The sequence below is a fragment of the Somniosus microcephalus genome, chromosome 6, assembly GCF_052327205.1.
Source record: "Somniosus microcephalus isolate GS21.2 chromosome 6, FLI_Smic_1.0, whole genome shotgun sequence".
Taxonomy (NCBI): Eukaryota; Metazoa; Chordata; class Chondrichthyes; order Squaliformes; family Somniosidae; genus Somniosus; species Somniosus microcephalus.
The window spans coordinates 277,983,795-277,998,455 of record NC_140992.1 but is presented as its reverse complement, the minus strand read 5'-3'; the positions used below and the strand labels follow the sequence as shown (position 1 = coordinate 277,998,455).

General features: G+C 49.5%; 1 protein-coding gene across 2 annotated transcripts in view; it reads right to left on the bottom strand.

Moving 5' to 3' along the window:
• Positions 1–14,661, bottom strand: part of LOC147116754 (transcription initiation factor TFIID subunit 4) — a 508,321-nt gene that overhangs the window by 336,529 nt on the left and 157,131 nt on the right. For both annotated transcript variants that reach the window (XM_085991896.1, XM_085991897.1), the window contains 4 exons: positions 8,559–8,681; positions 6,672–6,761; positions 2,879–3,139; positions 376–472 (listed from right to left, as the gene is read on the bottom strand). In XM_085991896.1, coding sequence (XP_085848022.1) covers positions 376–472; positions 2,879–3,139; positions 6,672–6,761; positions 8,559–8,681 — 571 coding nt within the window. The remainder of the gene's footprint in view (positions 1–375; positions 473–2,878; positions 3,140–6,671; positions 6,762–8,558; positions 8,682–14,661) is intronic.

Below are 14,661 nucleotides of genomic sequence, written 5' to 3'. Positions count from 1 at the left end.
GCCAGCGACACCCACATCCCATGAATGAATAAAAAAAATGTGAAGGCTCGGCCGTCAATGGTGGAGCGATGAAAATCGGGGATGCGCAAGAGTGGTAAGAGATGGGAAATAAAAACAGAAAATACTGAAAATACTCAGCAGGTCAGGCAACATCTGTGGGGAGACCTGAAACGTTAGCTCTGTTTCTCTCTCCACAGATGTTGCCTGACCGGCTGAGTATTTCCAGCATTATCAGTTTTAATTTCAGATTTCCAGCATCTGCAGTATTTTGCTTTGGTAAGAGATGGAGATTGGTGGTTGAGCAAGGCTTTAATTGATCAGAAGGTGTCGGTGTGATGTTACCGACCACCAACTGCAGGTTATTGCGAATCATACCTGGTCTGATAGATGGGGTAATCACCACCGGCAATCTCACTTGAGCTCCTGGACCAACAGATTGCCTCTTCACCGTCTGTACTGGGGACTGGACGATCTGTCACAAGAACAGGCGACATGAGTTTTTGCACATACGCATATAATCATTGTTCACAATATTCTTTATCCTTAATGACTGAGGGCTTCACAGTCCACTTGTGTCTGTATTTCGCTCAACCTACTGTGCACGCTGTACTGTACAAGAGCAGACATTGGAGTGTTTTTGTGCAGCTTCCTACATGCATACACTGGCCCTTCACAAGAGTCCCAATTATTGGACGTAGTCTTGGTGGGTTCGATGTTTCTCCCACATCTCATGCAAATACAGTAGTTCTAAATGTGGTGCACACCCATCAGATAAACAGCCACTGTCTTCAGCACATAAAGCACACGACAACCCCACAAAGCACCAGTTTAAATGCATAGCTTTTCACTGAAGCCAAAATTCTACTCTCCCTCCAAATTAAATTTCCATGGGAAGCCTGCGGGGTACTTCGCAGCCGAGAGCAGAGTTTCACATTTTAGTCAGGCAGCAAAATTAAACAGCAGATTGTATCTCAACACCACTCATCACTGATTTAAACGGTTCAGTTGAACACCTCGCTCATTTAATGAGAGACTCGCAGCCCATGCCCCTTTGAAAAGGGGGAGAATCGCCACTCTTGCTCCTTTCTAAATATTGAACGGTAAAATAGTTCTTTTTTCCCCCATTTGTTTTTGAAACTATTTGAACATATTTGCTTGGCGATGTCCCGATTGTGGGAACTGTCTGCGATCAAGGGATCGAAATTAACATACAAACCTGGAAATGAGAAGATCGCTGAAGTACTCCTCAGTTAATGACATCAAATCAACAGAAAGATAAAAAGATGTGCGAGTTAATAGTAAATTCTTTCTGACTTCATTTTAAATTTAAATGCGGCACAGGTTCCTTCTTAAAAGCTCTCCCAGTTCAAACAGAATCGCAAGCTTGCCGCAGCAGAATGCAGCACTCGCCGGGGGTACAATCTGATCGATTTATCACTTTCAAATTTGCTTTTTAAGGCGACAGATTTCCCGACGGAGACTTTCAATCCACTGCGCAGCAGGGTTTGAACAACACCGCGGAACACAGCACTAAATCCCCACTACGGCACGCTGTGCTCTAACACACATTTACTTCTGTACGTCTCACGGGCAGCACTTATTACACTTCAAATGAGGGGCACCCCATAAAATGCAGCAACTGTCACATGACGATTTACCATCGGTTTTAAGAGATTGGTAAATTTGACTTGGTCCCAATTGCATGGTGCAATTGCAGCCCATGAAACACACAGCTCCACGTATCAGCTATGGCTCCCTCAGTAATACACTGCTATAACGGTGCAGCTCTGCCTCAGATAAATGCTTCTCCCTGTCCAGAGTAAGCACCGAGTGCAGGGCCAGCTAATGCTCTGTTGTGAGAGTTATTTGGTGACCAAGAATGTATAATTGATGGCAAAAGAAACCTCCCCTCCAATTCCGTATACAGGATGTGTCACATCCTGTCCGGTGAAGGGCGTTACTTAGTCCTTTGATAGAATGTACATTGAAGGTGCTCACAGACAGTGTGCGTGACCCGCAGTCATTCCTGTGCATGACCCCCCGCCGCAGTTAAAGATGGGACTTCAATTCGTGTGCCATTCCATTTTTTAGTGTTTGACTCCCTTTTTATCTGGTGCCTTTCAAAGCCAAATTGAGATGACTTTTGCATATTTAAGTGCACTTTTATCTCCTTTCCAGGTTTTTAACCTCTATTCACAGGCTGCTAAACCCACTGGCTCCTCCTTTCAAACCGCAGTACCTGTCCTCCTCACCTTTACCTGTTGTGTTTCCCTACCCTCCATGTGTTTTCGTAGGTTCTGTAAAGCAGTTTGTCTGCCGGTCTGAATCCCATCAGGTGGACGGTGTCCACTGGAAACGTTAAGCTGCCTTCTCTCTTCCAGATGCTAATGGGCCTTGTGTTCTGTTGCTGCATTGTGATGGGCTGTGGATGCTCAGTCATTGAGTATGTTCAAAACAGAGCGATAGTTTTTTGGATACTAAGGGATGCTAAGGGTGGGAAAGTGGAGTTGAGGTACAAGATCAGCCATGATCTCACTGAATGGCGGAGCAGGCTCGAGGGGCCGAATGGCCGACTCCTGCTCCTAATTCTTAGGTTCTAATGTGTGAATGTCTAGTGTTTCCTGCTTTTATTTCAGATTTACAGCAGTCAGTTTTTCCTTTTAATTCCCCAAATCGACCCAGACTCCCCCATTCTGTTACTCTATGGCAGTACCTTCACCTCACGGGCTGCAGCAGTTCAAGAAGGCGGCTCACCACCACCTTCTCAAGGGTAACTACGGATGAGCAATAAATGCTGGCCTTGCCAGCAACGCCCACATCCCCGAGAATGAATTTTTTTAAAACACCCGTGTAAAGGTTACCCAAGATCACCACGTACCAGATGCGTGCTCCGCCCTTGCTGTGCGAGGTTGATGTGTGCCTGCGTCACCGCATTTGTTCCCGTGACTGCGTTAACGGAGTTGGGCTGTCGTATTCGCACAGACGGTCCTGCCACGACAGTGGTGACGGTTGCTGATGACTGCGGTGTAGACGTGACCTGTGCAGGGGCCACTGCCTGTGGATGCTGAGGTTGCTGATGTACTTGCAGGATGCACTGCTGATTATGGACCAGAGACTGCCGCAAGGCTGGCAAACTTTTCTGGGAGGAAGACAACAAGCGGGTAACGTCTAAATAATTCAACAGGCAAATGTTTCTTTTTAAACAAGATTCACGGCATTCGTTAAAACTGCTTAGAACATACGCAAGAATGTTTGAGACAGGGAAAGATTCAACAAACCCTCTTAATATTCTGAAGTTTGCCCCAAGAGTTATACTGCTGTCGACAATCTCTGTCCCAGAGCAAGGCTCCAGCAACCACTGATGTGCAAATTCCCAATCTCAGTCACAGCGACAGACAAGGATTTCTGATCAACAAGGAGAAAAGGGCTTAACAATTGCTCAAAAACTCGCAAAAAGCAAGTGACGATTCTGGGTTCCCCTCCCCGTCATCTAATAAGCCAATATTCACCTGGGCCCAGAGGGAATGCCAGCAGGCTGTTGAAGAGAAATACACCCAGCCTGATGCTGCCTCCTTCCGACATCAACACATTCACTTTCCAGCAGATAGTCGTCGGCAGCAGGAACCCTTGGAATTTCCCCCTTCTTAATCCAGGGCCACTGAAGCAAACTGGCTCCCCCACTGCTCCCTAATTACCAGCAACAAATTGAAGACAGAGTGAGGACTGAAACTGGGAACTTGCTGTCCCAGCTCAGCTACACACTTTCCAACAGCCAAGCTATTCCGCCTCTCCTGCCCCCCACCACCCGCCCCCAAGATATAACAAGGTGCTCACACTGAAAAGCATAAATTAGCTGCAAATAGAAGTGATTTCAACACAATTAAGACGCTCCCAAATGTGGGTCTCTCGCACATATTTTTAGTCATCAAAGTGATGGACAGCAGGACTAAGGAATGGAAGGTTACTCCCCCCTTGGACCCAGGCACAGGGTCAGACACTGTGGAGTTTACCTTTACCCATACCAATTCTCTAACTTTTTTTTTTATTGTGACTCATATGAGAAATCAAACTCTCACTCAGGGTAGTCTTGAGAGAACTGGGTTAAAATACATTGATACAGCAGATTCAACTTCACTCTCTCTGTAACCCGTGCTGTACCTGCCCTGGGAGTGTTTGATGGGACAGTGTAGAGGGGGCTTTACTCTGTATCTAACCCGTGCTGTACCTGCCCTGGGAGTGTATGATGGGGCAGTGTAGAGGGAGCTTTACTCTGTATCTAACCCATGCTGTACCTGCCCTGGGAGTGTTTGATGGGACAGTGTAGAGAGAGTTTTACTCTGTATCTAACCCCGTGCTGTACCTGCCCTGGGAGTGTTTGATGGGACAGTGTAGAGGGAGCTTTACTCTGTATCTAACCCGTGCTGTACCTGCCCTGGGAGTGTTTGATGGGACAGTGTAGAGGGAGCTTTACTCTGTATCTAACCCGTGCTGTCCCTGATCTGGGAGTGTTTGATGGGACAGTGTAGAGGGAGCTTTACTCTGTATCTAACCCGTGCTGTCCCTGATCTGGGAGTGTTTGATGGGACAGTGTAGAGGGAGCTTTACTCTGTATCTAACCCGTGCCGTCCCTGATCTGGGAGTGTTTGATGGGACAGTGTAGAGGGAGCTTTACTCTGTATCTAACCCGTGCTGTCCCTGATCTGGGAGTGTTTGATGGGACAGTGTAGAGGGAGCTTTACTCTGTATCTAACCCGTGCTGTCCCTGATCTGGGAGTGTTTGATGGGACAGTGTAGAGGGAGCTTTACTCTGTATCTAACCCGTGCCGTCCCTGATCTGGGAGTGTTTGATGGGACGGTGTAGAGGGAGATTTACTCTGTATCTAACCCGTGCTGTACCTGCCCTGGGAGTGTTTGATGGGTCAGTGTAGAGGGAGCTTTACTCTGTATCTAACCCGTGCTGTACCTGCCCTGGGAGTGTTTGATGGGACAGTGTGGAGGGGGCTTTACTCTGTATCTAATCCGTGCTGTACCTGCCCTGGGAGTGTTTGATGGGACAGTGTAGAGGGAGCTTTACTCTGTATGTAACCCTTGCTGTAGAGTGTTTGATGGGGCAGTGTAGAGGGAGCTTTACTCTGTATCTAACCCGTGCTGTCCCTGATCTGGGAGTGTTTGATGGGACAGTGTAGAGGGAGCTTTACTCTGTATCTAACCCGTGCTGTCCCTGATCTGGGAGTGTTTGATGGGACAGTGTAGAGGGAGCTTTACTCTGTATCTAACCCGTGCCGTCCCTGATCTGGGAGTGTTTGATGGGACGGTGTAGAGGGAGATTTACTCTGTATCTAACCCGTGCTGTACCTGCCCTGGGAGTGTTTGATGGGACAGTGTAGAGGGAGCTTTGCTCTGTATCTAACCTGTGCTGTACCTGCGCTGGGAGTGTTTGATGGGACAGTGTAGATGGAGCTTTACTCTGTACCTAACCCATGCTGTACCTGCCCTGGGAGTGTTTGATGGGACAGTGTAGAAGGAGCTTTACTCTGTATCTAACCCGTGCTGTACCTGCCCTGGGTGTGTTTGATGGGGCAGTGTAGAGGGAGCTTTACTCTGTATCTAACCCGTGCTGTCCCTGATCTGGGAGTGTTTGATGGGACAGTGTAGAGGGAGCTTTACTCTGTATCTAACCCGTGCTGTCCCTGATCTGGGAGTGTTTGATGGGACAGTGTAGAGGGAGCTTTACTCTGTATCTAACCCGTGCCGTCCCTGATCTGGGAGTGTTTGATGGGACGGTGTAGAGGGAGATTTACTCTGTATCTAACCCGTGCTGTTCCTGCCCCGGGAGTGTTTGATGGGACAGTGTAGAGGGAGCTTTACTCTGTATCTAACCCGTGCTGTACCTGCCCTGGGAGTGTTTGATGGGACAGTGTAGAGGGAGCTTTACTCTGTATCTAACCCGTGCTGTACCTGCCCTGGGAGTGTTTGATGGGACAGTGTAGAGGGAGCTTTACTCGGTATCTAACCCATGCTGTACCTGCCCTGGGAGTGTTTGATGCAACTGTGTAGAGGGAGCTTTACTCTGTATCTAACCCGTGCTGTACCTGCCCTGGGAGTGTTTGATGCGACAGTGTAGAGGGAGCTTTAATCTGTATCTAACCCGTGCTGTACCTGCCCTGGGAGTGTTTGATGGGACAGTGTAGAGGGAGCTTTACTCTGTATCTAACCCGTGCTGTACCTGCCCTGGGAGTGTTTGATGGGACAGTGTAGAGGGAGCTTTACTCTGTATCTAACCCGTGCTGTACCTGCCCTGGGAGTGTTTGATGGGACAGTGTAGAGGGAGCTTTACTCTGTATCTAACCCGTGCTGTACCTGTCCCGGGAGTGTTTGATGGGACAGTGTAGAGGGAGCTTTACTCTGTATCTAACCCGTGCTGTACCTGCCCTGAGAGTGTTTTATGGGACAGTGTAGAGGGTGCTTTATTCTGTATCTAACCCGTGCTGTACCAGCCCTGGGAGTGTTTGATGCGACAGTGTAGAGGGAGATTTACTCTGTATCTAGCAGGATTTTCTTACTATGAAAGAAGCTGCAGAGTGTCCAATTCTTACAGGACCTGTAGATGTACATAAAGCGCACACAGATCGCCGTTAAAAAAATACATCCTGTTTCTACTCGTACCACACCTTGAGAAAAGGCACCAGGTATGGCTGTGGGGATGATTTAAGCTCTGACTGAAGTCTGTTTGTGAACTCTTCTGGTTCAATCTTAGTGTCCTTCAAAAGAGAAAAAGAGACCGTTAGGATTTTTTCACAGTCAGTAACGTTTTCTGTTGCAGGTTCCTTTGTCCTTTTCTCCGGGGTGGGTTGCCATGCAGTCTCCACAGTGAAGAGGTCAGTAAAGAAAGGCCAAACTTGGAATCACTCCCCTCTAACCTTGCCCCACGCCCCCTTTTGCTCGCTTTTAAACTGAAACTATTCACTCTCGTCCCGTTTCCCCACATCCTTTCAGCATTTAATCCTCTCCAATCTTTCAGCTTCAATATGCACTTGTGGTGATGCAGTCCACGTCCCAATAACTCTTGATATGAAAGCTATCCTTCCCATCATTAGAGCTTGGCCAGTTTGGAATGAAGTCAGGAAGCACTTTTTCACACAAAGGGCAGTGGAAATCTGGAATTTGCCCCCCCTACCCCCCCCCCCCACCCCACCCCCCACCCCCCTCTCCCCGCCCAAAAAAGGCTGTGGATGCTCGGGGTCAATTGGACTTTTCAAGATGGAGATCGATAGATTTTTGTTGGGGAAGGGTATTAAGGGATATGGAGCGAAGGTGGGAAAATGGAGTTGCGGTACAGATCAGCCAGAACTGGTTCGACTGAATGACCGACTCCTGTTGGTATGTTCCTGCCTCTAGTACTAATCCCGAGTTTGTCCACCCCCTCGTTACGGATTCACTGCCTATTGGAACAAATCTTTCACTCTTTATCCTCAAACATTTTAATATTTTAAAAAAAAACTTTATACATCCCCTCAATCTTCACTGCTTCAGGGTGTAGACTCTCTTGTCGTAACTCTATCCTCTCCTCCCCAGTTTCATCCCAGTGAATCTATGCTGCACCTTTTCCATGGCTCCAATATCCTTTTTGTAAAGGGGTGCTCAAAACTGCACACAGCACTCTGACTCTAACCTAACCAATTCTTTGTAAAAATTCATCATCTCGCTCTACTGTATAAAATGCCCCATTATATAAAATCCAGAACACCATTTGCCCTTTTCTATCTGCAACCCTGCTTTTGAAGGTCTGCGCACCCAGCCCGCTCAGATTTCTGTTCCTTTACTGTGGACTAGGTTATGTTCCATTCTTTGTTCCTTCCTCCAAAATGTATTACTTTATCATTCATCCATGTTCAACTGCATTTGCCACACGTCTGTCCACTCTGTGCCATCCTGCAGACTCCGGCCCCAATTCAAGAGCAGCAACAGGTGTCACAGTTCATTCCATCCCCGTGTCCCAATGTGGTCTGTGTACCGGAAGTAGAACAGCAACCCAAACACAGGTTCCTGGGTCCCACCACCAGCTCCACCTTGTGAGAAACATTATTCACTCCCACTGTGCTTTCTACCCATTAGCCTCTTGTGTGACACTTGATCAAATGCTTTTTGAAACTCCAATCCAACTCGTGATAATCAGCAAATCTGTAGAATACGAAGTGATGCTTCACTTTGTGAAGAGTGGCACTCTCCCTGAAGCTCGCACTAACCATCACTCGAGTGTACCTGTATTGTCGGATTTCAATGCAACCTATATTATTGCATTCCTATTTAATGCTGCAATTTTCCCCAGACATACACACACTTTGTCCCTTTCATCGTGTAGGGGACACATTCTTTACCCTCCCAGCAACGCGCACAGACACACGTCACCCATTTTAAGTGGACAGCAGCCAGCAGCATATCTGGAACTTAGCACGGTCCGGGTTCAGGCTAACCTCGCACTGGTCCAGAAGTCTGACATTTCACGAGAACTACAATTATCAAAAATAAAACCACGAAGGACAATCTCTGCCACTTGCCAACAGATCCTGAACAAGGCCCTTCACATTCCGGGAGGTATCTGCAGACTGCCCGCTGTGTGATGCAAGTTTAATCAAGGTCGCGAGAAAGTTCTTGCACTTCTTCACATTTTCCTGCATTTCCTGGATTTGAGAGAGAGAGAGAGAGAGAGAGAGAGTCTGGGCGTTAATCACAAGTATTTATTAGCCTTTCTTCCCCTAGTTTCCCCAATATCCCTGATACCCTGAAGGGTCTGGTGTGTGGAAATTCTGCGCTCAGGAGGATGGAAGCAATGCCCTCAAACCGTGCTGCTCACTCTGCTGTGAGCGAGGAGCTCCTCGCTCCTGTTGTCCACCCACCCGAGGACTCAAATCCAACCTTTTCATCATCTGATGATCGCCAGAGGCTAACCAAAGACAGAGTGATGGAAGAGGGGTAAGTGGGGGGGGGGGGGGGGGGCAGTGCTGGGTCTAAGGTTGAGACAGTAACAAGGTGACGCACCTAGTGATACAAGCTCGGAACCAAGTCAACCCTCCGTGGCAGACTTGGTAAGTTGGCATCTGGGCCAGGGCACTGTCGGTCATCCAGCAGCCAGCCAGGGTCGCAAATGGAGTCTGGAGGGGTAGCCTAGACTCCAGCAACGAGGTCTCCTGCCACTCAGCTCCAGATAGATCCTAAATTGCTATAACCCTGCAGTCCAAAGCTGTAATGGAGGCATTTAAAATTACCAAGGGTTTTGATCGAGTAAATAGCAAAGACTACTTCCTCTGGTTGGGCAGTCAGTCACAAGGGATCATCAATTTAGCACGGTCACTAAGAGAGTGTGAGGAGAGAGGTTACAAGAAATTTCTTGATAGAGAATGACTGGAACATCGAATGCTTTGCCACAGGGAGTGGTTGAGGCAGAGACCACTGCATTCTTGAAGGGAAAGTCAAATAAATATTTGCATCAGAGAAGGATACAGGGCTAGAGAAAGAGAGAGCGGGCAATGGAACAAATTTCGGAGTGCTCAAGCACAGAGCTTACACAGCCATGATGGGCCAAATGGCCTCATCTGAGCTGTAAACTTGTAAGGTTCTAGGAGTTGAGTGGTCCTGGCTGTACAGGCAGTGTTAAGATTACAAGTGATCGCAGCCAAGCCCAATCCTGCCCTCACTTGATGTCCACACACCTGTACAGTAACAACTTGCATTTATATAGCACTTTCACCATGAAGAAACGACCAAAGGAGCTGGCCAACTCAAGGACTGCCGAAAGGCAATTAGGAGCAGGAACCCAAACTCACTTCCCTCCCCTTTAGGCCAGGGATGCAAAATGCTGAACTGCCCCTCCACCAGCGCCGTGTTACTGACTGTATCTCTACTGAAGTTAATCCAGCTCCCTCACACTGTCACTCAGTAACCCCTCTCCCCCAGCGCCCTGTGTTACTGACTGTATCTCTACTGAAGTTAATCCAGCTCCCTCACACTGTCACTCAGTAACCCCTCTCCCCCAGCGCCCTGTGTTACTGACTGTATCTCTACTGGTGTTAATCCAGCTCCCTCACACTGTCACTCAGTAACCCCTCTCCCCCAGCGCCCTGTGTTACTGACTGTATCTCTACTGAAGTTAATCCAGCTCCCTCACACTGTCACTCAGTAACCCCTCTCCCCAGCGACCTGTGTTACTGACTGTATCTCTACTGAAGTTAATCCAGCTCCCTCACACTGTCACTCAGTAACCCCTCTCCCCCAGCGCCCTGTGTTACTGACTGTATCTCTACTGAAGTTAATCCAGCTCCCTCACACTGTCACTCAGTAACCCCTCTCCCCCAGCGCACTGTGTTTCTGGCTGTATCTCTACTGAAGTTAATCCAGCTCCCTCACACTGTCACTCAGTAACCCCTCTCCCCCAGCGCCCTGTGTTACTGACTGTATCTCTACTGAAGTTAATCCAGCTCCCTCACACTGTCACTCAGTAACCCCTCTCCCCCAGCGCCGTGTTACTGACTGTATCTCTACTGAAGTTAATCCAGCTCCCTCACACTGTCACTCAGTAACCCCTCTCCCCCAGCGCCGTGTTACTGACTGTATCTCTACTGAAGTTAATCCAGCTCCCTCACACTGTCACTCAGTAACCCCTCTCCCCCAGCGCCCTGTGTTAGACTGTATCTCTACTGAAGTTAATCCAGCTCCCTCACACTGTCACTCAGTAACCCCTCTCCCCCAGCGCTCTGTGTTTCTGGCTGTATCTCTACTGAAGTTAATCCAGCTCCCTCACACTGTCACTCAGTAACCCCTCTCCCCCAGCGCACTGTGTTTCTGGCTGTATCTCGACTGAAGTTAATCCAGCTCCCTCACACTGTCACTCAGTAACCCCTCTCCCCCAGCGCCGTGTTACTGACTGTATCTCTACTGAAGTTAATCCAGCTCCCTCACACTGTCACTCAGTAACCCCTCTCCCCCAGCGCCCTGTGTTAGACTGTATCTCTACTGAAGTTAATCCAGCTCCCTCACACTGTCACTCAGTAACCCCTCTCCACCAGCACCGTGTTACTGACTGTATCTCTACTGATGGACAGGTCACATTGTCCGCATGCCCGATAGGAGACTCCCAAAACAAGCGCTCCACACGGAGCTCCGGCACGGCAAGAGAGCCCCAGGTGGGCAGAGGAAACGCTTCAAGGACACCCTCAAAACCTCCTTGAAAAAGTGTAACATCCCCACCGACACCTGAGAAACCCTGGCCCAAGACCACACAAAGTGGAGGAGAAGCATCCGGGAAGGCGCCGAACATCTCAAGTCTCTTCGCCGGGAGCAAGCAGAAGCCAAGCGCAGGCAGCGCACGTCAACCCAAGCACCCCACCCATCCGCCCCTTCAACCACCGTCTGCCCCACCTGTGACAGAGACTGTAGGTCCCGCATTGGACTCATCAGTCACCTGAGAACTCATTTTTAATGTGGAAGCAAGTCATCCTCGGTTCCAAGGGACTGCCTAAGAAGACTGGTGTTAATCCAGCTCCCTCTCACTGTCACTCAGTAACCCGTCTCCCCAGCGCCCTGGGTTCCTGACTGTATCTCTACTGATGTTAATCCAGCTCCCTCACAATGTTACTCAGTAACCCCTCTCCTCAGCACCCTGTGTTACTGATTGTATCTCTACTGAAGTTAATCCAGCTCCCTCACACTGTCACTCAGTAACCCCTCTCCCCCAGTGCCGTGTTACTGACTGTATCTCTACTGGTGTTAATCCAGCTCCCTCACACTGTCACTCAGTAACCCCTCTCCCCCAGCGCCCTGTGTTTCTGGCTGTATCTCTACTGATGTTAATCCAGCTCCCTCACACTGTCACTCAGTAACCCCTCTCCCCCAGCGCCTTGTGTTACTGACGGTATCTCTACTGATGTTAATCCAGCTCCCTCACACTGTCACTCAGTAACCCCTCTCCCCCAGTGCCGTGTTACTGACTGTATCTCTACTGGTGTTAATCCAGCTCCCTCACACTGTCACTCAGTAACCCCTCTCCCCCAGCGCCCTGTGTTTCTGGCTGTATCTCTACTGATGTTAATCCAGCTCCCTCACACTGTCACTCAGTAACCCCTCTCCCCCAGCGCCTTGTGTTACTGACGGTATCTCTACTGATGTTAATCCAGCTCCCTCACAATGTTACTCAGTAACCCCTCTCCTCAGTGCCCTGTGTTACTGATTGTATCTCTACTGAAGTTAATCCAGCTCCCTCACACTGTCACTCAGTAACCCCTCTCCCCCAGTGCCGTGTTACTGACTGTATCTCTACTGATGTTAATCCAGCTCCCTCACACTGTCACTCAGTAACCCCTCTCCCCCAGCGCCCTGTGTTTCTGGCTGTATCTCTACTGATGTTAATCCAGCTCCCTCACACTGTCACTCAGTAACTCCTCTCCCCAGCACCCTGTGTTGCTGACGGTATCTCTACTGATGTTAATCCAGCTCCCTCACATTATCACTCAGTAACCCCTCTCCCCAGCGCCCTGTGTTACTGACTGTATCTCTACTGATGTTAATCCATCTCCCTCACCTTGTCACTCAGTAACCCCTCTCCCCCAGCGCCTTGTGTTACTGACTGTATCTCTACTGATGTTAATCCAGCTCCCTCACACTGTCACTCAGTAACCTCTCTCCCCCAGCGCCGTGTTACTGACTGTATCTCTACTGATGTTAATCCAGCTCCCTCACACTGTCACTCAGTAACCCCTCTCCCCCAGCGCCCTGTGTTAGACTGTATCTCTACTGAAGTTAATCCAGCTCCCTCACACTGTCACTCAGTAACCCCTCTCCCCCAGCGCTCTGTGTTACTGACTGTATCTCTACTGAAGTTAATCCAGCTCCCTCACACTGTCACTCAGTAACCCCTCTCCCCCAGCGCTCTGTGTTTCTGGCTGTATCTCTACTGATGTTAATCCAGCTCCCTCACACTGTCACTCAGTAACCCCTCTCCCCCAGCGCCGTGTTACTGACTGTATCTCTACTGAAGTTAATCCAGCTCCCTCACACTGTCACTCAGTAACCCCTCTCCCCCAGCGCCCTGTGTTAGACTGTATCTCTACTGAAGTTAATCCAGCTCCCTCACACTGTCACTCAGTAACCCCTCTCCCCCAGCGCCCTGTGTTAGACTGTATCTCTACTGAAGTTAATCCAGCTCCCTCACACTGTCACTCAGTAACCCCTCTCCACCAGCACCGTGTTACTGACAGTATCTCTACTGATGGACAGGTCACATTGTCCGCATGCCCGATAGGAGACTCCCAAAACAAGCGCTCCACACGGAGCTCCGGCACGGCAAGAGAGCCCCAGGTGGGCAGAGGAAACGCTTCAAGGACACCCTCAAAACCTCCTTGAAAAAGTGTAACATCCCCACCGACACCTGAGAAACCCTGGCCCAAGACCACACAAAGTGGAGGAGAAGCATCCGGGAAGGCGCCGAACATCTCAAGTCTCTTCGCCGGGAGCAAGCAGAAGCCAAGCGCAGGCAGCGCACGTCAACCCAAGCACCCCACCCATCCGCCCCTTCAACCACCGTCTGCCCCACCTGTGACAGAGACTGTAGGTCCCGCATTGGACTCATCAGTCACCTGAGAACTCATTTTTAATGTGGAAGCAAGTCATCCTCGGTTCCAAGGGACTGCCTAAGAAGACTGGTGTTAATCCAGCTCCCTCTCACTGTCACTCAGTAACCCGTCTCCCCAGCGCCCTGGGTTCCTGACTGTATCTCTACTGATGTTAATCCAGCTCCCTCACAATGTTACTCAGTAACCCCTCTCCTCAGCACCCTGTGTTACTGATTGTATCTCTACTGAAGTTAATCCAGCTCCCTCACACTGTCACTCAGTAACCCCTCTCCCCCAGTGCCGTGTTACTGACTGTATCTCTACTGGTGTTAATCCAGCTCCCTCACACTGTCACTCAGTAACCCCTCTCCCCCAGCGCCCTGTGTTTCTGGCTGTATCTCTACTGATGTTAATCCAGCTCCCTCACACTGTCACTCAGTAACCCCTCTCCCCCAGCGCCTTGTGTTACTGACGGTATCTCTACTGATGTTAATCCAGCTCCCTCACACTGTCACTCAGTAACCCCTCTCCCCCAGTGCCGTGTTACTGACTGTATCTCTACTGGTGTTAATCCAGCTCCCTCACACTGTCACTCAGTAACCCCTCTCCCCCAGCGCCCTGTGTTTCTGGCTGTATCTCTACTGATGTTAATCCAGCTCCCTCACACTGTCACTCAGTAACCCCTCTCCCCCAGCGCCTTGTGTTACTGACGGTATCTCTACTGATGTTAATCCAGCTCCCTCACAATGTTACTCAGTAACCCCTCTCCTCAGTGCCCTGTGTTACTGATTGTATCTCTACTGAAGTTAATCCAGCTCCCTCACACTGTCACTCAGTAACCCCTCTCCCCCAGCGCCCTGTGTTTCTGGCTGTATCTCTACTGATGTTAATCCAGCTCCCTCACACTGTCACTCAGTAACTCCTCTCCCCAGCACCCTGTGTTGCTGACGGTATCTCTACTGATGTTAATCCAGCTCCCTCACATTATCACTCAGTAACCCCTCTCCCCAGCGCCCTGTGTTACTGACTGTATCTCTACTGATGTTAATCCATCTCC